Genomic DNA, 25148 nt, shown 5'->3' with positions numbered 1-25148 from the left:
AAGTATTGGCCAATAATGGAGTCATTTCAACATTCAGTTTAATAGAAATACTTGTATACACAGATTGCATTATATATATATACACTGATTAAAAACATATCTGTAAAAGCTTACGCTTTGTCTGGTCGCAATCGATCCTGTTAGTAGTGACGTGCTCAACGACTGATATGTTTTTGAAGAAGTTAACGTAAAAGTACAGTATGTAACAAAACATGCAGCATGCAAAAACAATAGAATTTTTGGTGCGGATGTGTGAGTGTGTTAATACAAAAATATATTAAATAGATATATAAAATACATATATGGCGCTTTAGTTAAAGGATGGAAATAAAAAATATACTTTAAGGAAGTTGTGATCTGAATGAAGTATTCTTCAAGAATCCAAATACAAGTATATAAAAATTGCTTGCTCTATTCAAAGCTTAAATTGATATTATTAAAGTTTTTAATCTATAAAAACTTGATAAAATTTCAATGAAAAGCAACAATTTATAATGATTGAAAAGTTATTAACTATAACAAATATATCTTGAAAGCACATTTCACGACATGCATACAAAATAAACCCTACAAAATAAACCCAACCCAGATTATCTGTCTGTCTGACCGTAAATTTGCTAGCACTAATATTTATTAGTCTTTTATATAAAATACAATTAGTTGAACTTGGTATGGATAATCATTAGCATTTCAATAACATTAAATAAGCCGATGAAACTGAAATAATATTCGATAATTGATTCATTTTGTAAAAATGAAATTTCAAAACAGAAATCATCCTGATTGCCTCCTGATTTCTCTCCGTAATAAGTTAATATAAAAACTTATTACAAACTATTACAAACAACACAGAAGATCTTTTTGAAAGTTTTCAAGCTTGCTTAGGATGGTTCCCTATTTCCTAGTTAGCTGGTTCTTCTTAGAAATGTGAGCGTAATGTGGAAATATCGCTAACATATACCCTTCCCGTCTCCAGTTCTGAATGTGATTTATTAAAGCGCCTACAAAGGACAACACAAAAACATGCAGAAAAGTAACAAAGGCGAACGAAATAATTTTCACAAAAGCTGTCCCACACTCCAGTGTGGAAATTAGGAACGTGTTCTTTACCTTTGAGCAAATTGAGTTTATGAAATCGTCCTACGACATGGTTAAAAGTTGATTGTTAATGATGAATGGCGTGTTAGTTTTGGTAGTTTGGATTTGTTTGAGGTTGTTTTTGGTTTTTGTTTTGATTTGGTTTGGTTTGGATTGAGAAATTGTTTTGGTTTTTTTTTGTTTTTTGGTTACATGAAAGTAAAAGAAGAAGAATAAAAATAATTTGTATGCATGAGCCCGGCCATATTACAAGAGGATTGAGAATTGGAGATGGCTAAATGGTCATCAAATGGCATGCACTTCTTGCTATTTACAAGCGCAGCAGAGCACTGACGCGAACTTACCGAAGGCGATTTGGGGAGACCGACTTTCTGACCACAGGTGGTCAACAGGTTGACGAGACACTCGCGAACACGGCACTGAGACATCCACGGACGCTTCCAGCCGCTCAGCGGCACGGTGTCCGCCGGGGAGAGGCTGGCGCTGCGACGTGGCGAATTGGGAGTGCCCACAACGCTGTTGCCACCCCCATGTGGTGGCTGTTGCTGCTGGGCGGCGGAGGCGGCAATGGCGGCCACATTGCTGTGACTGCGCTGCTGCAGCTGACCACTGGCCTGTTGGGCCGGCGTAATCGCATGTAGAACTGTGGCGTTCGTTACTGTTGTGGCATTCGTGAGTGTGGAGTTCAGCGATGAACTGCCAGTGGTAGGCGCTGCAGAGGCAGGGTCCTCTGTCTTCAGCAGAATGCGACGACCAATGAGCGGTGTTTGCGATACATCGAAGGTGAACTCCATGGTGCGACCGGCCAGTTCCTTTTTACAGAACATATCCGAGTCCGGATATGCGCCATAGAAAGAGAACGATAAGCCGGCGCTGCTGCCATCACTAGGAGGCACTACTTGCAACGAAGAGCTGCGCGTTACAATCAGCTTCAGTATCTTGAGCGAGTCCTTCCAGTTGACAGTCTACAACATGAGAGAGAAAACGGAAGTTAAAAGAGTCCTATTTGATTATCTGCACGTACTCACATCTAGATATTTGCCAATAGCGCGCAATAGATCGGCATTTATGGTCTGCGCCTGCGGAGCCGACAAGTCTACATAATGCAGCATGCAATGGATTACATTCAGAACAGGGACCTGCACCTGTTGCGGCCCCTTCTCCAGCACCTCTATTAGAAAGGCCAACATATGCAGCCCCATATGAGCGTAGGTGTCGTGCAAATACTTCACCACACACTTGGTCCACTGGAAAGACTCCTTGCAGAAGGTCTTCCGGCTATATAGCGTCATTACCGTGCCCAGATTCTCCAGCTTGGCCCCCAGTTCAGTCGATACTTGTGCAATATTTTCCGCACTGCGTATACAAATTTCATTGGCATCCTCGTAATGGAGCAGCATGTAGGGCAGCAGCGCAATGACGTTCATGGGAAACGCGCAGCTCTGGGTGGGATCGCAGACGGGCAGACTGAGTAGAGGTGCGAATTGGGCCAACAGCGTGATGGTGGGTTCATAGGTGGCACTGTGAGTACAGCCCTATAAAAGAAATGTATATAAATATATTATTGTTAAAATCTTACATAAGCAAAAAAAAAAAAAAAAAATTCTAATAATCTAATTTGAAGAACAACCTCTTAACTCGAATGTTATGGATAAAGGATAAGGTTTCTTTTTGCGTTTTTGAAAGACTTAACTGCAATTTACTTAGATATTCAGATGGCATTATCAGTTAGTTCAGATAGTGATGAGAAGAAATAATCTTGCACCTTAGGGTAGATCAAACAAAATTGTCTTATACCCTAGCCGGTCATTAGACGCACAACAGTCTCAACCGAATCAACCATCATGATAGAAGCATGATTAAGAAATATCAAAGTTATAATAAAATTTAATAATTGTCCAACCTAGAACGGATGTTAAATAAAGATTAAAAATTTACAAGAAACAAAAATTAAACTTGATTTCCAAACGTTTGAAAAAATTGAGACGCTTCGAAGCCCAAATAAAGTAATGTTTTCGCAAAACTTGGAAGAAATTAAGATCAGATATCAGAGGTTGGTTCGTTATAAATAGAGAAACAATGAGGATATCAAGAATTAAGACGATGCAAAGCTCTAATAAAGTAAAATTTTCGAAAAACTTGGAAGATTGATATTAGACAGCAATTGGCATGGAAGGTTCGTTATAAATAGAGGAACAAGTAGCATATCAAGAGGGCTTCCTTGAGGTAGAATTAAGACGATGTGAAGCTCTAATAAAGTAAAATTTTCGAAAAACTTGGAAGATTGATATTAGACAGCAATTGGCATGGAAGGTTCGTTATAAATAGAGGAACAAGTAGCATATCAAGAGAGCTTCCTTGACGTAGAAAAAGTTAATAAGCTGCTAAAATTATATTGGATCCCAACCCACCTTCAATAACAACGCATGGACACCTGGGTAGGCGGTCCATTTGAGCTGCTGTTGCAGCTTTTCAACCTTATCGCGTGCATCGGGCCGATCCAGCGGCAGACGGTGAAGAACGCGAGTCAACAAACGCAACGCCAGCATAAATTCATGTTCGTAATCGCTCTCCAGCAGAGATACCGACAGCCAGAACAACTGAGCCAAAATGGTCATCTTGTCATCCTGTGTGGCCGTGTCGCCCAGCATTTTCAGGCTCTGGGCGCTGCGCGAACGCGACAGCGCAGAGCCGGCCCCAACAGCACCGCCAAATTTGGAGACAACGCTGCGTTCCAGCTCCATGCCGGTGGCACGATTGCGTAACTCCACTTGCTTGTCGCATGGAGAGTTGTTGGCCTTGCGACCGCAATATGACACCGAGTAACTGGTGCTGCGCCCGTGGCTGGGTATCGAATAGTTGGAGGACTGTGGCGTCATGCCCGATGGTGACTTCTTGCCCGGCAATATGGAATTGGGTCCACCATCTTTGTTATTCAAGTTGGGGGTGCTCTTAAAGATGTCTTTCATCACGTCGAGGGGTCGGAAATCGGAATCCAAACTGTCCACTGCTGCCTCTAGGGTAAGCAGCAATTCGGTTACATAGCCCTGCATGTCTTCGCCCTGCTCAGCCACTGTCTCCACTAGCCGCGATAGAATATCCGAAAGCATGCGCGAATTTATGGGTACATTGAGGGCGCGAAAGATTTGCAAACAACGTCCGGCGTAGTGCCGGGACGAGCAGGAAAGCCCCAACTGTAGAGCGGTCTGTGCCCAACGTTCGGCAATGCGCGCCTGCGGATAACTATCCGCAAACACCTTGACCATGTGCTTAAGGAAGCAGCTAAGCTGCTCGGCCGACTTCACTGCCCAGACCTTGGCCGTAATGTCCTCGTAATTCCACAATGGCTGGCAAGTGTCCTGGGCTAGGAACTTCAACAGACTCTTAATGACATGCGCAATGGGCATTGTCGGACCCGGCTGTGGAGGCGCATGCTCGTCGGCTATAATCAGTGGCACTTCGGAGTTCTCGGAGGTGTTGGGATTTATTTGTATGGCTGCGGTCGTGGCAGCTCCCGAAGGACTATGTGCTGGCCCAGTTTGTGGCGGTGGCTGTTGCAGATTCTGGCCGTGCAATGGCATCATTTGTTGTTGTTGCTGCTGCTGTTGTTGCTGGGTGAGATGCTGTTGATTGTAAGCATGCGCCGCAATCACTGTGGAGCTGGAAAGATTGTGATGCAGTGGATAGGCTGTCTGTGGATTGATATGCAACAGATAGCTATCAAATTCCTGATGCACCTCCGTGAAATTGTTGTCTATTACGGGCAAGGCGGGCACCGTAAGTCCCAGATCCAATTTGCTGGTCTCGCTGTTCAGCAAAATGCGCGCCACAGTCAGATGATCGTTGTGCTCGGCGAGCACAATCAACAAATTAACGCACAGCTGCTTGCAGTGTTCGCGCACAATGATGCGCGTGTGATCCAGACCGAGAAATAGAATGTGCAGCATTAGAGGCAGGTGCAGGGTCCAATCAATGCCGGGTATGCCATCGACCACAATGTCTGTGAGCAGCATGACGGCCACATTGCAACTGAAAGGAAGTAAAATAATTGTTAGTAATGGGAATTTCTCTACGCTTTCTAGTACTCATACTATTGTACAGTATATATTTAATCTCTCATAATAGGTCTTCATTTTCCTTACCGATGGAATCCACTAATGGGCAAGCTCACGTCCGGCAAAAATTCTGTGAGAGGCGCAAAGTAGCCACCGTATTCGGGCATCGGCAGCGGATGGGGTGCGTTGGCCGGCGCCTCTGTTGTGCGCAGCTCCACATTCTCCTCCTGTCGCAGATCCGGATCATTGATTAAAATGTCTTCGGGACGCGGCAGAATGGAGGGCCCTGAGGCGGCGCGTATTTTATCGGCCCCACGTGGTGGGCGACTGCCAAGGCCGCCCCCTGAAGTGGGCGTGATAGCCGCTTGTGTATAGGCGCGTATTCCACTGTCCGATTTACATGTGCTAAAATGCAAATTGGTTTTTCCGTTTAATTATTTCCCATTTAGATAAATGCTGCTCGTTTGTTGTGCTCACCCAATCTTAATGGGATCCTCGCCACTGTGCCGCTTTGTGTGAATGGTGCCCTTCTCGACAGCCAAGTCCTGCAGACGTGAATCATTGATGCCAGCACCCGCTTGACCTGTGTGGCAACGAAAACCATAAATCTGCAAAGCGAGTTCATTGAAACAACCTGTCGACTTACCATCGGCACTGTGGCTGGAAGCCTTTCGCATGCTCGTGAGGCGATAGAAAGGCGGCGTCTCTGTGCGCTCTATCAGGCAATTAAGTGTCTCCACGGTCTGTAGCTCAGCCATAAGTTCGTCGAGCAATCGATCCGGACAACTACGTGCCAAATACAATGCCACACGCTTCGCCTAAAAAAAAGGTAAGCAGAAAATTTAGAAATAGTTTGTCGTCTATTTAGGGGCATAACTTACGTATGGCAGGAGTTCGGTGGGCGCCATGCCGCTCATAATGACCAAGTAGCGTAATATGACCTTCAAATTGTTCGGCCAGAACTGACACAATGTGCCCCAAAGCTCCTCAATGTCACGCGGATGTGCATCAGAAAACTATAAATGGGCGCAGTAGGGTGGGAGGGAACGTTATATATTTAGTCAAATGCATGAAGATACTTTGTCTCTGCGCATACCTTTGCGGTAATGTAGAACAGATTATTCAAAATCATTTCAGTTGCCTCCGTTGAACCGGTGCCGTCACGACGACCACGCGTTCCCGAGTCCGGAAAATACTGCGAAAATATTGTTATGAAACGCAATAAGCATTGAGGTGCGTGCACAAGCAACAAAACAAATTCAGTGGAAATTGTACAATTAAAGTTTCATCTCTTAATATTCATTTGCAATTGATATGCTTTCCATTTATTAATAGGCACACTATAAATAAGTAGTTTCACTCATAATTACAATGAAAAACTAAGGGACGGAATTAACACTCAGCTTAGTCAGTACCATCTTTCCGAAGGATAAACATTTTATATGATTAGGTTTGTGCTTAATGGTGCAATAGGCAGAAGGAATCAGCTTTATATATTCTATAATCAGCATAACGAGATAAATCGACCGATCTAGACTTGTCCGTCCATCCGTCTGGATGAGCTCCTGAATTTCAGAAACGGCTGACCCAATCCCGATTAAACTTGGTATGGAGACTCTTCTAATCCCTAGGCAATACGAGTTTATTTTGTTTTCGGATTTTTACCGCCTTCCCTAGCAGAGAATTTCGTCAATGTTGTCCACAATTTAAAAGCTAAATACACCTAATTCTATTTTTCCACGGTTTTGGATTTAACACGGTTTGAAAATGAAAAATTGTATATATGGTTACACGACATTATTCCATTTAGCACGATTTAAAATAACATATTATCTTTATCTTTTTTTTTTACACGACTTTTTCTGAAACCAATCTACCATGTAAAAACAGAATTAGGTGCACTCGTAAATTAAACTTTGCATACGTAATGAATATATAATTACATATCTACATTTGTTTTAAATTTCCTTCAAATCGGTCAATTCCAAGAAAAGTTTTTATTATTATTTTTTCCCTAGTACTACAGTACAAGTTCACTCTTCTTCTTTTTGCTTCTGCTTCGGCAGAAGTTTGTTTGGGTAAAGGGTATTTCTACTGTAGGGCTTACTCGACTGTAGCAGTCTATCTTGGTTTAATTTAAATGTTGAACCATTTTAAAGTGGCAATTTTAAAATTCAACAAAAACACTAAAAGTTGTACAATTTATTAATTACTTGTAATTTAAATCAAAAGTTGCCTATGTTTGAAAATTAGTTTTTCGCAGAAATGTGAATTTTTACTTATGTTTAATTCAATGGAAGCAATTATATTATAAGCTTCACCAGAAACTGTTTTGAGCTGATTTTATTTTAATTTTGTTTTAGTTTTTCGGTGAAACCATAATGGAACTGTTTTGTGTTTTTGTTTTGACTCGACAACAGAAACATCATAGTTCACTAATACATGTATGTATGAACATTTTGCGGAAATAAAGTTGTTCTACTTGTACATCTTAAGAAACACATAATAACAGAAACACATAAACACATAAGAGCTTTTAAACAAAAAACTTATTTCAAAAAATACTAAAGTGGTCAAATAAAATGCATTGCAATGCAATTTTTATTCAAGTCAAGCCCATCAAGCCCTTTGTGTGTAAGTAGCGCTCATAAGTATGCAACACTTACCATAATGTAGGACAAGGGAGTCGCCGGCGGCACACTGGTGGCCACCAGCTCCATATTTTGCAACCACGGTAATAAACATTGCAACAACAGTGCGCGCACATCCTCACGTGCGCTCTGAAAGCGATGCGTTATTTCTGCGGGAAGGAGGGAAGAATGCAATAAATTGCAAATACTGATTGGTGCTTCATCAAAGTCTTGTGGACTTAGTACTTACCTGAGAATATAGACATGGTGAGCTCCGGCCGCAGCTGCGCCAGCTGCTTCGATAGATAGCGCTGCGAACGGCAATAGGCGCTACTAAGCAATACATCCAGGGTGCCAACTTTGTCATCCTCTGGAATAAAAGAAGGACGATAGCAAATGAAAATTCTGTGTGGGTGTGAAGGAAAGTGCAGTTCTATGAATTAAGTGAGTTCCCTCTAACAACAAACCGCAGGCGTTTAAAGTATTAGGAGCGGTCGCTGTCGTTGATGTCGTTGTTGCGTCTGCTTGCATTTTGATTACTCAGCTCTGGAAGAGCTTGACATCGACTGACAGCAGCTTCGCCGCGACGCAAGGAAAAAGCTTTGACCGGCAAATGTGTGCCTTCCAGTCCGCTTTTGTTTACCATAAACAGCAGCAATAAAAATAAGGTTAATAATGAATGCAGTACTGCACGTACTAATTTGCACAATTAATATCGACTCTGAAGTCTAATAAACTCATTTCATACTGTGGGTAAGCACTAGTCAGAGGATTAACCAAAAACTACCATTTGTTTACATTTGAAATCAGCTGTTGCTTTTATGAATGAATTTTGGACAACTTCTCTCCTGCTCAAAAAAAAAAAAAAAACAATACAACAGTAAAAGGAGCGCGTGCGCCATTTTGCTTAAAAAGCTTTAACATTGGCGCCATTTTCCAGGCACGGCGATGTTGCGACACATTTAAAGGACCGACATGGCTATTATCGTGACTTAGTTACCCGCGTTTTGCCGGCCGAGCCAGTTGAGCCAAAAGTAAACCTCCTGACTCTGAATATCTGTGGAGCTCCTTTTGTGTAAAAGCGCGCGCGTTCGTTCTGCGACGGTAATACTTGTCCCCAAGTGCAATCCGGATGATTATTTATGCATACTCGTATAATATATGCATACATGTTAAGTGCTTGCTTGTCATTATTACAACAATAAACAAAATACATTTTTCAAGATCAGCTACGACTACATTTGTTTAATTGAAGTTAAAAATAATCGAATCAAAAATAAAAGTAACATAATTTTTCAGCAATCTCGTCATAACTATTTTTTTTTTAAATTCAACCCGCGTAAAAAAAATCATCAAAATTAAACAGAAAACAAATTAAAACTTTCACCAAAACTTAACATATTTTGTGGCTCTTTCTTTCAATATTAATGAACTTTGCAGTTATGTGAAAAAATGGGTTCATTGTGCTTGTGCAGTTTTTCTCCCAACTATTCTAAAGTTTTGCAAAAATATATTTTCTCAAAAGAAATTGCAAGCTTTTGCAAGTCCGTCAACTTGGTTTTCGGCATTCATTTTATTCTTAATATTTGCATTATTCATATTAAGAATATTTCTCAAAGAAACTGTTTTTTAGGAATTTGTGAACACACATGAAAAATAATCAGGATAATTTTTAAGATGGGTTTAAAAACCGATGCTATTAGAATTTAATTCTAAAAAGAGAGAACGCGCTAATTTTTCAATTCTGCCTTTTAAGCCTTTATCCTACTTGATTCCTAACTCCCTCTTGCAGTTTTCTTCAATCAGTAGCAGAGGTCAAGTTTATTTATTTATATCCATTGAACGCAGAAAACCACCACTGACTGCGCGTCATGCAGACATAACCCCCAAGGATATAAGAGAATGACAGACAACGACATTCCTTTTGTGAAACGTATTTCTATAAATATATTTGTATCTTTATATTCATTCAGCTGGCACACATTGGGGCATTAAAAAAAAAATTTATTTGGTTAAATGTAACAAACAGAATTTAAATTCATTTCAAACTTGCGATCTACTTACTCATACATATAAACTATTTATAATTACACTTCTGTTTCAATTGAAGCTCTAACAATTTTAAAAATGATTAAATACTTAGTTTAAAATTATTTTTTATATAAACTTTAAGTGAGCGAATATAGAAGACGCTTTCCTGCGATTAATATGGATTTAATTAAGATTTTTTAAAATAAAGAAAGACCTGTGCTGAATATGAAACGTAATCAAAGGAAAGAGTTGTTAAATGTTTAGATTTTGGCTATCATTTCATCAGCCTTCTGTTATTAAAATACTCAGCAATTGGCTGAGCAATTCGCTTATATATACAATATCGTCAGGTTTGACAACAACCTCAACAATGACCCAAATTCTTAAAATACCTAAGAATGTTTATACAAATAATATTACTAAATCAAGTTGTTTTTCTGATTTCATATTTCAAAGAATGTTATAAAATTACAAATCAAAGGTTAAAAAGGTTGACCCTTTTCCCCCGATCTCTAAAGGCAGTGCAACAGAGCAGACGACCTAATCAAATATAATTATTAACTCTTCCTTAAAGCCTAAGACGAAGGCAAAACTCGCATCTGTAGGTTTTCTCTCAAACGTAGATGCTAAAATCTAAATTTTTAGCTGAAGTCTATCAGTTTTGGAACGAGATAATTGATTTTTTTCTTAAATAACTAAACCGTTAATCTCTGGGGTCGAAAGTTGAGATTAGCACTAATAGTTACATAGATATATTGAACATTATCGCACATTGTAAGACTAATTGGTTCGGCATTCCTAAGAACTGCGAGAAAGGCTTGAGCGAAAAAGTACACTACTATGAATTCAGTAGTGTACTTTTTCGCTCAAGCTCTTCTCTCATTTGTAGATGATTTCCCTAATTGCGACAAAATAAACACCTAAAGAATTTATATTCTTATAGTACAACATTTGTTAATGGCTTATTTAAAATTTCTCTTGTGAAGGTGTTAGTTTGAAGCGATTAGTTATAGAAAGAATCATCTGCCAGTTATCGATAAATTGATTCCCTTTTCCAAATCTTTTATACGGGGTGCTCCCTATATTTCTTAGGCCAGTCTGTTTTAAGACCTAAATTAAGAAGCAACCAAATAATAAATAACAAACTTTCGCTCTTGAAACAGACATTGTAAACTTTGCTGTCCTCTTTCTATGGCAATAAAAATAATAATTGTATCAATCTATTAAGTGAGATCCGCCAGCAGCTGCCTCGAAAAGTTGGGCAAGTTGATCTTAAAGTGCGTCCAAGCCAGATGAAAAGCATTAGCAGAGTTGACATTAAATCTTGCAAAACTGTTGGTCAAGAAACGAAAATTTGCAAACTTTTACATTTGTTTACATTTTGTTATACTATTGTGTGGTGTTAATGGAGGAGCGCAATTAATTAGTTTGATTGCGTTGATGTAGTGGCGACATTTTTGGCACTGACAGGTGAAAATGCACTTCAAGTTTTGTTTGAAGTGAACTGCAAACAACTGTCGACCACTGACAATTTTGTAGAATGTATTTGCGTCCATTAAAGTGTTGAATTAAAAGTTGGCTTGACTGCAAATATACGCTCGAGTGGTCATAATACAAATAGACTTATGTGTACATATATATATTAAAGGTGTGGATACAGAATTGGCTTTTATATATCTACAACCAAGGACGCAATTACAAGCAAGGGCGTGACAGAGACCATTATGGAGGGACTTATAGGCACAGCAACTGAGAGGCTGCAGGCCAACTATGAACAAATCACCGAAATATTGACAACAGCAACAACAATAACAACCACCGCATCGGCAATGGCAACTAATAATTCCAGCATCAATTTTACGCAAAACAACATATCATCAACAGCGACATCAACAACATTGGCTTCAACCTCCCAGTCAATTCATACAATTCTACAGAATTCGAGCAGCCATCATACACCTAATGGAAACGACACCTCAAGCATTATGGGCGCCCTGCCACCCGATATTGATGATGCGGCCGGCGAGGATGAGGAAATGTTGCGCATTGCCTTCCTTATTGGGGATATTGTGCATCAGTATTATGTGCCCATACTCTGCTGTACCGGCAGCATCGGCAACATACTCTCGGTCTTTGTCTTCTTCAAGACAAAGCTGCGCAAGCTATCCTCAAGTTTTTATCTGGCCGCTCTGGCTGTTAGCGACACATGCTTCCTCACCGGTCTCTTCGCCCAATGGCTGAACTTCCTCAATGTGAACATCTATAACATGAACTACTTCTGTCAATTCTTCACCTTCTCCAGCTATTTGGCCAGCTTCTGTTCGGTGTGGTTTGTGGTTGCCTTCACAGTCGAACGATTCATAGCAGTTATGTATCCCCTGAAGCGGCAAACCATGTGCACTGTGCGTCGAGCCAAAATCGTGCTATTTTGCCTGACTTTGGTCGGATGTTTGCATTGTCTGCCTTACATGCTGATAGCGGAACCTGTCTACATGCCCAAACTGAATGCAACTATATGCGATATGAATGCCGAATATAAGGTGAGTATGGGTATGAATATGAGTTCGCGTTTTCTTTGATGTTTGCTGACAATGCGGCGTATGCGTAATAAACTGTAGCCGAAATATTTATGCTGGCAGCTAAATTGAAGATTTTCTGAAACATTTAACACACTTACTACATATACCTTTGCAATGTGTATTTGTACATATAGAAAGCCTAAGCCGGTCCTATTTAAGGAGATGAATTCGGACATAGCCGGCCGAAGAACGAAAATTGTCCCATCAAGTGGGACTCGTTCTTGGATAATAAAATTATGATATGCTTTTTTGTTTTATTTTTGCCATGCGACAGCCTCATTTGTCTGACATCTGACTTGTTCGGTAAAGGAAAGCGAAATAATTTGTGTTCTATTGTTAATGCAATTAGGTCTGCAATACAAAGATGGTATGCTAATAAATAATTATAGTGCTTAAAAGCATAATAACAGCTGGGTACACCTTTTACCTCGAATGAAGTAGAATTAGGTTTGTTAGAGTTTACTAAATACTATAAGGTTTATTTCTTAAATTTATTAGAAACACATGCAACACTTCTCTCATTTAGCTAATTACCAGAAGAATGAATTTTAATGTTTTCTGGATTGTCAATTTCCTATACAAAAATTGGACTACAAAATGCCGAGAAAAATGAGAAACGTTATTCAACAAACTATAATTGTTTCTTCATTAAATTGCAATTCTTAAGAGCACATTTGCGCTATAAACATTAGCTTTGAGTTGTTGGTTTTTAATCCTCCTGTGGTCTGTATTGGATTACATATATATACACGAAAGTACCTACTTATATACAAAGAATTGTGATTGGGGAGGATTAAATTACTCATTCATCATTGACAAAAATAATATCACTATGCATGTCAAGTATAGATTTAACAAATTAAAAAGCATCGAAATTCAACTCAAAAATTAATATGCAATTGGGGTTAGGAATTAAGAAGAAACTTGTGGAGTGAATCAATTAATAAACGACTACTACATGGCTACACAAATATTTCACAAAATTCGCAAACCTTTGTAAGTATTTAAAGCTCCATGCGTTTGAGGCAAAATTTTAGATAATATTTCGCACGCAACATTTTTGAAATGACATGAAAAGAAAACTTAACCGGCAAGTAAGCCAAACGTGCCGAATTGAATGGGAGCGTCATACCTTCAGTATGTCTATCTGTTAACACTTCAATATAGGCGTATACAAACTTTCATTTTATTGAAATACGAGTAGTACGTTATCTCTTTCCTTTCGGCCGATAGTTGCGATGCTGTTTTACCAAACTTTTTTTTGCCATTGAATTGGTATTCACTCTTTTCCAGTTAGAGAAACAACAAAACATTTTCGTTTACTTTTCGCATCTTAGTGGAAAAAGCAAATGTGCCATTTGGCTGCGCAAAATAACTTTCTGATTCATATCACATATTTGCATGTGGTTCCGTTTGATTCCACGCCAACATTGACGATCCATCAGCAGTCAGGCATACATTTCAACAACAAATAGAAACACATAGAAACAAAAAACCCCATACACGTGCCCATAACCGGACGCACTGAGGTCTGCCATCAACAACAAATACATACAAGTAGAAATACATCGGCATACCAGTATGTGTATGTAAGGACCAGCATGCATGAAAAGAAAGGATGAAACATTTAAAAACAACAACAACAACAAAAATCTATACATAGAAACTGCGTATCGCAGAGAGCAACCCGAAAAAGTTCCCGGAATTGTTCATCCACATTTGGAATTTGGTTTTGCCTTTTTTTAAGTGTCATTGATAATTTTTGCGTTCTTTTTTCGGTCAAAATATTCCGCGTAGGTGTACTGGAAAACAAAGAATTAAAAAGCGCAAAATAGCAAATAAATTCTAGCACAACCAATTGCACCCAGAAGGCAATTTTTATGTAAAAAGATTTAACAATCGCGACAGCGTTGTGTGTTCACAATAAATTAAAAGCTGAAAGCCTCTTAAAATGCGATGACAACCAATAAAATGCTTGGCAATAAGACTTCTAAGAAACTTATAAATAGCCGCATTAGACCGCTCCTATTTGTAAAATTTGTAAAGGGAAATGCTTTGGAAAAGTCACGCAACTGAATCCTTATGTTATATAAAAACAGGTGCAACGGGACGTCAAAAGCAGTTGGGGTCTTTTTAAAGTTTCCAGTTTGCAGCCACGCTTTTGGAATTAGTTTTGAGTAATGAGCAAACCAAATACATAAAAATTGTGGAAAACTTTAAAATGAATATCAATAAAAATAAATAGAGAAAATGTAGAGAAAATATAACATTTCTTGAATTACAACTCACTACAAACGCAAAGCAGTTGTTTGTCTGACAACTTAAGCAGATTGACAGATTAGGCAGCGTAATCTATTTGAAGCACTGTTTTTATCTAATTTTCTACATCGCATAGTAGCTGGTCAATGCTAGGAGTAAACAAATATATGTAAGTTATATGTAACTTGCTATATTTTGATTGGCTTCAATCAAACATTGCACATATAGAATGCAAACATATATTGGCAAATGTTTGCGAATTTTAACAGCTCCTGTGAAATAAATATTTGATTTTTCATTCAATTTTCATTCCTATTTTGTAAAGTAATAACAAATGCCATTTATCCCTTACAAAAAAATAAAGTAATAATAATTGATTCAAAATATGCATTTCGTGGTTAAATATGAAATTCTTTTCTTTGATAACACAATTTTATGAAAATAATTTATTAGGGTTTCTTTGTACAAACAGCAAAAATGTTTGTATTTTCGTTTGAAAAAGCAACAGTATTAAAGTTTTAAATAAGCCGAATAAGAAGAAGAGAAGTCTAAGAACAAAATTGAGTAACAATATTCAATTGCAGACAAAGTCTTTCAAGTTTAATGTAATCTTAAAAGGCAATAAATGTTTTAATGGTCCATTACTGCGTTAAAATGTATAAGCAAAACAATGCAAAGGATGTTGCTTGCGACTAAGTCTACACAAGCAATTGAATTTTGTAACGGCCAGAATGTTAAAGCCCAACATATTGACTAAAGTTTATCGCACCAATCGTTCAAATGGCCGCTATTTGCGAATTCAGCGGAAGCGGAAACACAGCAGATGGTGCAAACATTTGTGCAAATTTCTGTAAAAATATAATTGACAATGAGATACTTTTGAGCCAATTCGGTTGCAGGATCCTAAGCCGCATAACGAGTAGCAGGACTTGAATTCCACTCTAGATTTATAACATATCAAGCGATTGTTCCTATAGCAGCTATATGGAATAGTCCTCAGACACCATACAAATCTCATAAAGTAAACTGAAGATTGATTTTGAAATATTCCACCAGACAGAGAAAGGAAAAATCTTATCCAATATGTACCTTCGTCATTCATTATTTGACATGACAATCTAAAAGCCTTTTCAAATGCATAACACGTTGCCTTTTTTGGCTTTGTCCTTTGACCAGAGCACAAACTTCTGATTTAAATGTAATTAACAACAAGATAATGTAAATTGCAACAAAATAGAACGCCACAAGAAGGCCAACAATTGTTAACCCTTGTTAAACAAACCCCAAGACATACCAACAAAATATTGAGGAAATTAATTAAACTCACACTGAGAGCGGCAAAAACAATGCCCTGTCAGTGAGGAGTTAAGCACAAATTGTCAATTTCTTAATAGGAAGCAAGTAACAAATTAACGACCAAAATAATAACATCAACAACAAAGATTGCCAAAAGTGGAAGTGGGAAAAAAATGAGCACAAAACGCAGCGCCATGGCCGTCATGGAAAACTTGACTTAACTTGACTTTCATGTCTCTGGCAACAAGTCCGCAGAAATAACGTAATACGTAGAAAATAAATACTTGTTTTCTTGGGCGGGCAGTCGACCGCAAAACAAACAAAACGAAGGATGCACACAGGACATAGGACACACACACAAACAGCCGCTGTGTACGTAATTGGGTGTGTCGCCGACATCTATCGTTATGTTGACACTGCCAATGGTGAGTGACAATTTCGATTCGCGCCTGATAAATCTCAAATTTCTGGTCTGAAACTTAATGCTAATTTCTTTATGTGCCGACGCACAACACAAACAATTTTGAAACGCACAAGCAAATTTTGAAAAAAAAATAAAATAAATCAGCAACAAGAAATGTTGAATGTCTTCGTGCTGATAGGCCTGCGAGTTTTACGCCATTAACAAAATTGTGTAAATTAAAATTGTATGCGTGCAACGAGGCGTGGCATCGCCTACTCCTACAGAAATATAATACTGATGCCCCTTATATTATGCCACTGCTACTGTTGCCGGTGCCGGTGCCGGTGACGTTGACGTTGACGCTGCTGTTGCTGCTGATTTGTGTATGTTTGCATTCAGAAATATGGGAAATCAATCAACGGCAACAAAGGCGGCTGCATGACTGATGTGAGTCATATTGTTGCTGCTTTCGTTACCAGGCGACAATTACACCAACAACAGCCATGGCCAAAGCTACTTTGTTGAAAGAAATTATATGCTCTCAAAAGGAGGAAAAAGAAAACTTGTCACTTTGCAGATAGATGGGCGCAAGTTCCTCGAGTTTGGGGCCACGTGGTAGCCCCAAGCTATTGACGTAACAATGTGTTGCGCGTTTTGTGGTTAACAATATAGGAACGACCGAACATTTGCAAAAAAAAAAAGCCATAAATTGTAAAAACCATTACTCCAAGATGTGCACAAGTTTCTTCCTCTTTATTTACTCTCTTTTGTTTCACATATACACGTATATTGAAATACACAAATCATTTATATTTGTAGCTTAGTACTTAGTTGTGGTTGGCTCAAAATAAACAAACAACGTTACGGAGGCAGGAGAAATTCAGAATGAAACATTTTTAGCTCCGAGTGGGAAGCTTCTGTTGCACACAATTATGCGACATATGCAAAGCATTTTCAATTAAAGAAAAAAATAATTTTTTTAAATACGGCCATCGAAGCAATTCCATTTGATCACTAGACCAGTGATTTGATTGACATAAAGAAATTTGGAATCTTTTCAAAACGCAATAATAATCAGAACATTAAAGCAATGTCCTTTTAATTGAGAGCTGCGAAATTTCTTTGAAATTTTTGAGTTTTGAAGTGTGCGTCTGAGATGGACATTCCGAATTCAGCAGAATTCATACTTCACTTTAGGCCGAAGAAGGAAAGAAATTAAAAACTCTGATTTCAAAACGAATTAAATTTCACGGAGAATTGATCCCTGAAATGCCTTTTGATAGAGACAGGATTTGCTTAGCAACTAAAAGATCAATAAAAAAACATTTTTATGAAGTTTTTCAAGTGTACATAAAAAATAAAAACTGAGGTCATACACAAGCGAAATTAAAGAATATCTAAGAACATATTATCACACGTCATCATATACCCACATATTTTATAATATTTCATGTAATCAGATGACAGAGCTGCTCTCCTTCATAAAAGAGGTTAATCTGCTCTATTCCCAAAGACCACATAATGTGGAAATGCAGTACATTTTGAAGCTATGACTAATAGATAGGATATAACACTAGGATAGGAATAACATTAAATGATTGAAATCAGTGCTATCAATGATTCTGGCATTACTTTTGAAAAATGGGCCAATGGCTTCTCTTTTTGAAAGCCATCAACAATACTTGTATAGGTAAATATACAAAATTTTTTTGTCTTTCTTAACAATTGATTGAAGCCATGGCGACGAAATTAGGAATGGGGAAAAACAAGGTCACAGACCTCAATAAAATACAATTTTTTAAATGATGGATACCCATATGCTCATTTCATTTCAAAATGAAAAGCCATGCTCACATGATTAAAAATTACGCAAATTCTAGCAGCATTCGTAGCTGAGACTTCATATCCCCTAGCAACTGTGCGAAGCAGACAGACATGTTGAGAGCAACTGTACGCCCCAACAATGTCAGCCAATTTCCTCACAATGTAATTATGAGTAATATACCAATCAAAATAAAGCAAACAGTGGCGGGATGTTTAAATTTGCAGACAGAAGCTGTTGCTCAGCAGCAGGACGAGATGACAAACGAGAGGAAGGCACATCACAAGATCCAGCAAATGCAAATACTGTTGAGTTTCTGTGTAAAGGACGAGAAAAACAAAGCGGTTTACCCGTTGGCGCTTGAAAGGTGGTCAAGTTTAATGCTTTTCCTTGCAGCTGTTAATAAGTCGAATTAGAAAGTACGAAGAAAAGGTCTATTTATTTGCAAAATAAAATATAATTCTTGTGAGTTTTAAACAATATTTTGCTGCAGAAATACGTAAAGTTCCGAATAACTTAAATTACAATGGCCACAAGGCTCTTTTCCCAAACACAACCCAAACCAACCAAACGCAACCCAACGCAACCATGTAGTCAACAACAATAACTAGAGTTGATTCTGAGTTTACGAGCTATTACTTGTTGACCCACAAGACGCAAAAAAAAAAAACAACTTTAATGTGCCACAAATGAACTGCGAAACCTTGAGGGCATTGAGGAGCATTCAGATGGAGCGAAAATCCCCATAAAAAATAATAAAAATAAATGGAAAGTAAATAAATTTAGTATCCATGCCAGCTGCCTGCTGGCAGTGCGTTTAAGTTCTCGTTCAGACTTGGCTTTTATGATAGTCACAATTGATGGATTTTGTCCATAAAAAGCTAGCACGTGGCAACTTAAGGTTCTCCCAAAACGTATTTGCACTTGTTAGGTTGTTAAAAGGGCGCAAAATTAAAAATACATACTATGTGCTGGCCACTTAATTTATTTTTAACGACATCTGCTAAATAGATAAGTTTGATGGCAATGGTTGACATTGTGAACCATATGCGATAAGCGGAAACGCTTAGCAAGTTGCCAACAACGAAAATTCCAATTTATGCGCCAGGATATACTGCCAAAGCTGACATTGACAGCACCAAACGAAACCAAATCCAGCTAAGTGCTTGCTTTCGAATATTGTGGTCATTTCAAATACACTCTAACGATATGAATGAGTCGCCATAACTGAAGATTCGATTTGTAAGCAATGCGATTGGAGAAAGCATGTCATATCTACCCGAATATCTTGTGTGGATTTTAATAACAATTTTAACCTATGTACGGAGAAAATAGATTTATATTTTGCACAATACTTATATGGCATTTCGAATTATTGATTAATATTTATAATGGTTACATTTTTTATCATATTAAAAAAATTGTATAATCGGTCCCCTTAATCAATCCTTCTGTCAATGGTTGATTTTACTAAATTGAAAGCCTGCTTACTATAGTATAGTACTTGTAGGTTATTTTACTATTTATTTCATGAAACAGCAACTGCAAACTTCTCTTAAATCTTTAGTGACGTTTCTTCCCAATTCTTCCTCTGATTGTATTTGATGTTTTCAAAAGTTTTGCCCACATTTCTTTGCCACAATTTTTGGTCTGCAGCTCTCAGTGTTTGCAAGAGCTTACGTTCTCTAAGGACTCTGGTCACATATGTATAAATATAAATAAGGTATGAACGCGAGTGCGACTCTAAACTTATAACAGAGTAACAGCTACAGTTAACTTCATATTCAATATCGCTTTTATCCAGTTCGCCACAAGGGCAACTAATAAATGACTTTATTAGAGCTTTGACAAACGGAAACGCAAGCATATCAAATGTCAAACTGTAAACATTCCTACACACACACACATAATGTATCCATATGAATATTCTGCTCGCATCTACACATGCACATGCATGCACAAGCATTTGCTTTTGGATACAGATTAAAATGTTTGCCTGCAGTTATGAGCTTTAGTTATGTGGACAACTTTAACTCATTTATCCATTTTTGAGCAGCTTTAGCGGAAATTAAATTTTTTGCACATTCGGAAAAACAGACACACATTTTCGTTTGTGTTTTTATTTTCCTGCACCTTTTTAAATATTAACATAATTTATGAAGAGTGTGAGAACAACAACAACAGCAACAACAGCTAAATATTTCCACAGCCGCTGGCCGGTCGGCTGCAACGTTTAAGTAGCTGCCTTACTGGCAAATTATTATGTTAATGTGCACAAAGGAATAAAAAAAAAAAACAACTACAACAACACAGTATTTAAAATACATTATCTTTACTGCTGCTTGTTGATTTTGAGCGCGCCAGCATTTTTTGACCCGAAGGCGATTGCCTCATTATTTTTCTTAAATTGCATTGAGTTTATTTATTGGTTCCGCAGGAAAGGACCTTTAATTGAAGGACGCCGTTTCTTTAATCCCAACAAAATTGCTCAAACACATTGCATTTCTATTCTCAAAGTTTCTAATTAACATGGTTCTAATTAGGAGCTAGATGGAAACCCAACTTGTTAGTCGTATTAACTACGCTTCCCTAGTTGCTGTTTACCCACCGATGTGTGCTTCGTGATTAAATTTACATATCGTTTTATTGATGTGTACGTGTTGGGGTAAAAGTCGACATTAAATCCTGCCAATATTTTCAAAACTGTTTAAACTTAAAGTAAAATTCCTATGCATACTTGTCATTCATATTTCAAGACCATGTACTATACATACAACCATGACCGAGAAACATATTGAAGCGAAGAAAAAATGCGAAAAGCAAAAAAACTCTGACAATAATGAAAATAAACAACATTTGCATGAGGATAGAAAAAATTCTAAGAAAAAAACGCACACAACCAGAATGGAGAGTAGAGTGGAAGAAACAAGTTAAAATATGAAAATAGTGGTACAAAAAAAAAATGCACAAAAGGAGCAACAAATATAAAAATACATAACCCGCTTAGAATTTTTTTTAATGGCTGCCACATACATACATGCATGTGCATGTGCAGAATGGGCGCAAATCAAGTTCAGCTTTTTAAACACTTTTATTAAGTTAGGTAGGCTCTAAAAAACTTTAAAAATAAAACTCACAATATTGGTAATAAAAACAAGAAAGGAATGCTAAAGTCGAGAACGCTCAACAAACTCGTCCTTTCTCGTGCTCAAGAGATCTAGATTCTCCAAGTTTAGTTATTCTAGCTCTTATACTTTCTGAGATCCTTGCGTTCATACAGACAGACGGACAGACAGACAGACGGACATGGCTATATCGACTCGGCTTGTCATGCTGATCAAGAATATATATACTTTGTGGGGTCTGCCACGCCTCCTTCTGTGTATTACATATACACTCGCACAAAACTAATATACTTGTGTACCCTTTGGGTACAGGGTATAAAAATAATCTTGTGAAAAGGTCGAATCATAAACATAATATTGAATTTATTACAATTATTACGAACTAATACAACAAACAAAAATGGAAACAAAAAAAAAAAAACGTGACAAACCCCTATACAGAAAAAATAAACGAACTTATTAAAAATGAGTTCATATAGAAGAGATAATCTCAGTGTTTTGACTTAACTTAAGTTTCCTCGAACATTATGAGTAGCGTAAAAAGCTCTTGACCACAATTTTGTATTACCTAAATTTCGATAAGCATCAATGATTCATTATGTTAATTGGGATGTTATTTTATATAAATCCGGGTTTTGTTGTTGGAAAACACTTTGAAGGGAAAAATCAGAATAATCAAACTTATCAAACATTAAAGGAAAATAAACAAAATGTACTATAATTCATGCAAATATGTAAACACCCTAATGTCCCCATATATAAGCGTACGTAGCATTTGAGTTTGCCACAGAAAATGAACATAAAATGTGGTACGCGACCTGCAGGACACACTGAAAAAGCTTAGTATAATGTGTGCTGCACAGTGGCAGCCGGAAGTGGTACAGTGAGGCTACAATTTAAGGTTAATCCACCATAAATTATTTCTAATCAACCCCGAATAAATTACGTTAGTCTTTGAACTACGAAGTAATGGTATTAGAACTACAGCATTGCTGTTCGGAACCTTGATATTTTTTTAATTCCCCATGCCGGATTTTTCGTCTTTGCCTTAATCATTATTCCATGTTGAAAATGAAAATGTATTTTCTAAATTCTCTAGTAAATTAAAATGGGCGTCTAGTTTGAATTCAGTTATTCCAGTATACCACACACTGGCACATACTCTGTACAATTTATTTTGGGCGCCCTTTTATTAGCCACAGCTTTTAAATTTCAACATTGGGCGTCAAAAAAAAAAACGACCTGCTTTTTCAACTTGTGTAGATTTTTGCCTTTTAATTTGATTTAAGCTGTTTTGCAACACTAGAACGCAGGAGATTAGGTTAGGGTCGAACGACAAAATTACGCATACGCCACAGAGTGCAGCATGAATCGAACGAAATCTAATCAAAACAAATTACAGAGAAAGAGAGAAAGAGTGAAAAAAATTGATTAAACTTCCGATCGATACATATATTTATTTAAATTTCCACACCTTCATAGGAACAACTGGCGCTATTCAACTACTGGGACTCCATTGTGGTCTACGCAGTGCCCTTCACCACAATCGCAGTCCTCAACACTTGCACCGGATGCACAGTTTGGAAATTTGCAACCGTACGACGCACACTTACTATGCACAAGATGTAAGTAAGAGAGAGGCAAAAAGACCAAAAGAAGGACAAACTGAAACACAATGACAGACCGACAGACAGACAGATGGACTAGAAAATATTATTAGGATGCCAGCGAAGCCAACAAACAGTTTTGATATCGAGTAAAGATAGCAATACTGTGAAAGAAAAATGGGCGCGTGACGATGTCACAAAAATTCGCATTTATTCTCTCATTTATATCTCTTCTATACAAAAAGAAACTACATGCTACAGACGGCTTGTGATAAATTTAGACGTTAGGCTACCTACTGTTTACTTGTTTGCCTCATTTGTTTGACATCAGATCGTGCATTGTCCTTGTTTTGAAGGCTTTGCGCTTATTTTCCATATACTACTAACTAGAATCAAATAACGAAGCAAATAATCTAAAATTACCAACAGTAACTGATTTGACACGGACCTGCCTACTCGAGCACAAAAAAAAAACATTTTTTTCTGTCTACATTTTTGTCTGAAAAATATCGGCTAGACAAATTACACAAAAAAAAGGAGGTTGTAAAAATATATACAATGTATTATTTTTTTTTTGTACAAATTAGCATAAAAAACAAAGCTGTCTTTCAGTCTTAAATTTATCTAAATAAGTAGGACTTCGTTTTAGATTAGGCTTAGTAGTTTTATTCTACTTATATTATTTGAATTATTTCTTATATTTTTTGATAATATCGACATTGTGAAATAATAACGAAAAATATATATACTATATTTAAAATGTTAGCAGAATTGTTATTTTTAATTATCTTAGAAAAATTAACCAGGCAGCAACAAATATTTTGTCAGAACAAGAGTGTCGACTTAGTCACGACTTGCAAACAAATCACTGGTGCATCCCTAAGCACACATTTTACAAGAAGAAAAGCAAAGCAATTTCATGGCAGAATTTCAATTTAAATTTGTGCATAATACTAATTCGATTTACATATTTTCACACATCAAGAACCAGACAGACGACAAGAGTACAAATACAGATTTATCAGCCTACCTACCCACCCACCTGCCTGTCTGTCTGCCATACAGCTTACCTTTTCACATTAATCCCAATACTGTTACATTACATGTGCCATTTATGATATATTTTTTCTGTGTTCGATGATGATTCTTGCATTAAAAAGGAAGCCGCAAACGACTTCCATGCCCACATGCTCGACGGCAGGTGGCGCTGCTGCTTCATATCGCGTTACAACATCGTTGAAGCGTCAAAAGTCAACTGGCACACACCCCAGTGGACAGCATAATGTTGCTAAGCACGAGGACCAACAACAGCAGCAACAACATCATCATCTACAGTTACAACAACAGCAGCAGCAGCAACAACAACAACAACAGCATCAACACCATTGCGAGATTACACAGAAGCCAGGTGAGTTGTATAAAAATTTATATTGATGCGGACTAATGCACACGACGGTTGCGGTGTGATTCGTTTATAATCGTATATAAGTATAAAGTAAGAGCCCTGTATCTTTTTATGTGTTGGTATGATATGTGAGGATGTGGAGTGCCAGGCTTGTTTTTGCTCTAAAATGGCAAACGACTGATTGGATTTAGTGTCTCTTAATGTCGATTTGATATACACTGCATGGCAACCATCCAACGACGTTTTGGTTTGCCATTTAATGCAACCAACTAAAATAAATGGATCGAACACGTAGTGCATTAAAGTTGTGCCACTCCGACTCTTGATAGCTTTGTGACCAGCCTTCAACTAAAACAATTTTTGTCTACCAATAACACCAGCAGTTGACACAGTTGACCAATTTTGGTTAAAATTGTCTACTAAGGAAAAATTGAAAAATATTCAATATTTCCATTACCAAAATGTAGTAAGCAAAAGGAATTTTTTTTTTTTTTGTATTAGCAGAGTGTTTTTTTTTAAAACAATCATCAAATTTGTTCAATAAACTTGACGATTAATTATTTCATTTATGATGAGGTTGTAGTAGCCGACTAATCCCTGGGGAGGTCCAGAGGATGGGTAAAAAAGCATTTTGATACAACAAATTATTATTTTAATCCTTTCAGCTATATGATATAGCGCACCGACTTTAATGAAACTTCTGCATATAAAAAATTTATAAATTAATAAGGTTATATAGGGTTTGTTTGGATAAGACAGCATTAATGGTTCAAAAGTTATCGGTGCTCATACGGACGGACGGACGGATGGACAGACGGACAGACGAACGTCTCTATTT

General features: G+C 37.6%; 2 protein-coding genes across 9 annotated transcripts in view; one reads left to right on the top strand and one right to left on the bottom strand.

Annotated features, from left to right (window-relative positions):
- LOC115632891 (protein furry) overlaps positions 1-25148 on the bottom strand; it is an 81423-nt gene that overhangs the window by 2288 nt on the left and 53987 nt on the right. For 4 of the 8 annotated variants that reach the window (XM_030530176.1, XM_030530177.1, XM_030530179.1 and 1 more), the window contains 10 exons: positions 8034-8153; positions 7820-7953; positions 6250-6348; positions 6035-6169; positions 5800-5971; positions 5631-5736; positions 5241-5558; positions 3510-5127; positions 2127-2633; positions 1443-2063 (listed from right to left, as the gene is read on the bottom strand). In XM_030530176.1, coding sequence (XP_030386036.1) covers positions 1443-2063; positions 2127-2633; positions 3510-5127; positions 5241-5558; positions 5631-5736; positions 5800-5971; positions 6035-6169; positions 6250-6348; positions 7820-7953; positions 8034-8153 — 3830 coding nt within the window. Of the gene's footprint in view, positions 1-114; positions 163-1110; positions 1141-1442; positions 2064-2126; positions 2634-3509; positions 5128-5240; positions 5559-5630; positions 5737-5799; positions 5972-6034; positions 6170-6249; positions 6349-7819; positions 7954-8033; positions 8154-25148 lie in introns of all 8 variants that reach the window. The other 4 variants (XM_030530175.1, XM_030530178.1, XM_030530181.1 and 1 more) reach the window with 2 other exon arrangements.
- The window catches only part of LOC115632595 (neuromedin-U receptor 1), a 28242-nt gene continuing 14893 nt past the window's right edge, over positions 11800-25148 (top strand). The window contains exons 1-3 of the mRNA XM_030529820.1: positions 11800-12354; positions 22781-22923; positions 24066-24313. Of these exons, the coding sequence (XP_030385680.1) occupies positions 11800-12354; positions 22781-22923; positions 24066-24313 (946 nt within the window). The remainder of the gene's footprint in view (positions 12355-22780; positions 22924-24065; positions 24314-25148) is intronic.

This window comes from Scaptodrosophila lebanonensis, unplaced genomic scaffold (assembly GCF_003285725.1).
Source record: "Scaptodrosophila lebanonensis strain 11010-0011.00,11010-0021.00 unplaced genomic scaffold, SlebRS2 tig00001415-arrow-pilon, whole genome shotgun sequence".
Classification (NCBI taxonomy): Eukaryota; Metazoa; Arthropoda; class Insecta; order Diptera; family Drosophilidae; genus Scaptodrosophila; species Scaptodrosophila lebanonensis.
Note: the sequence above shows the minus strand (reverse complement) of the source record. Positions and strands in the feature narration are given on the sequence as shown.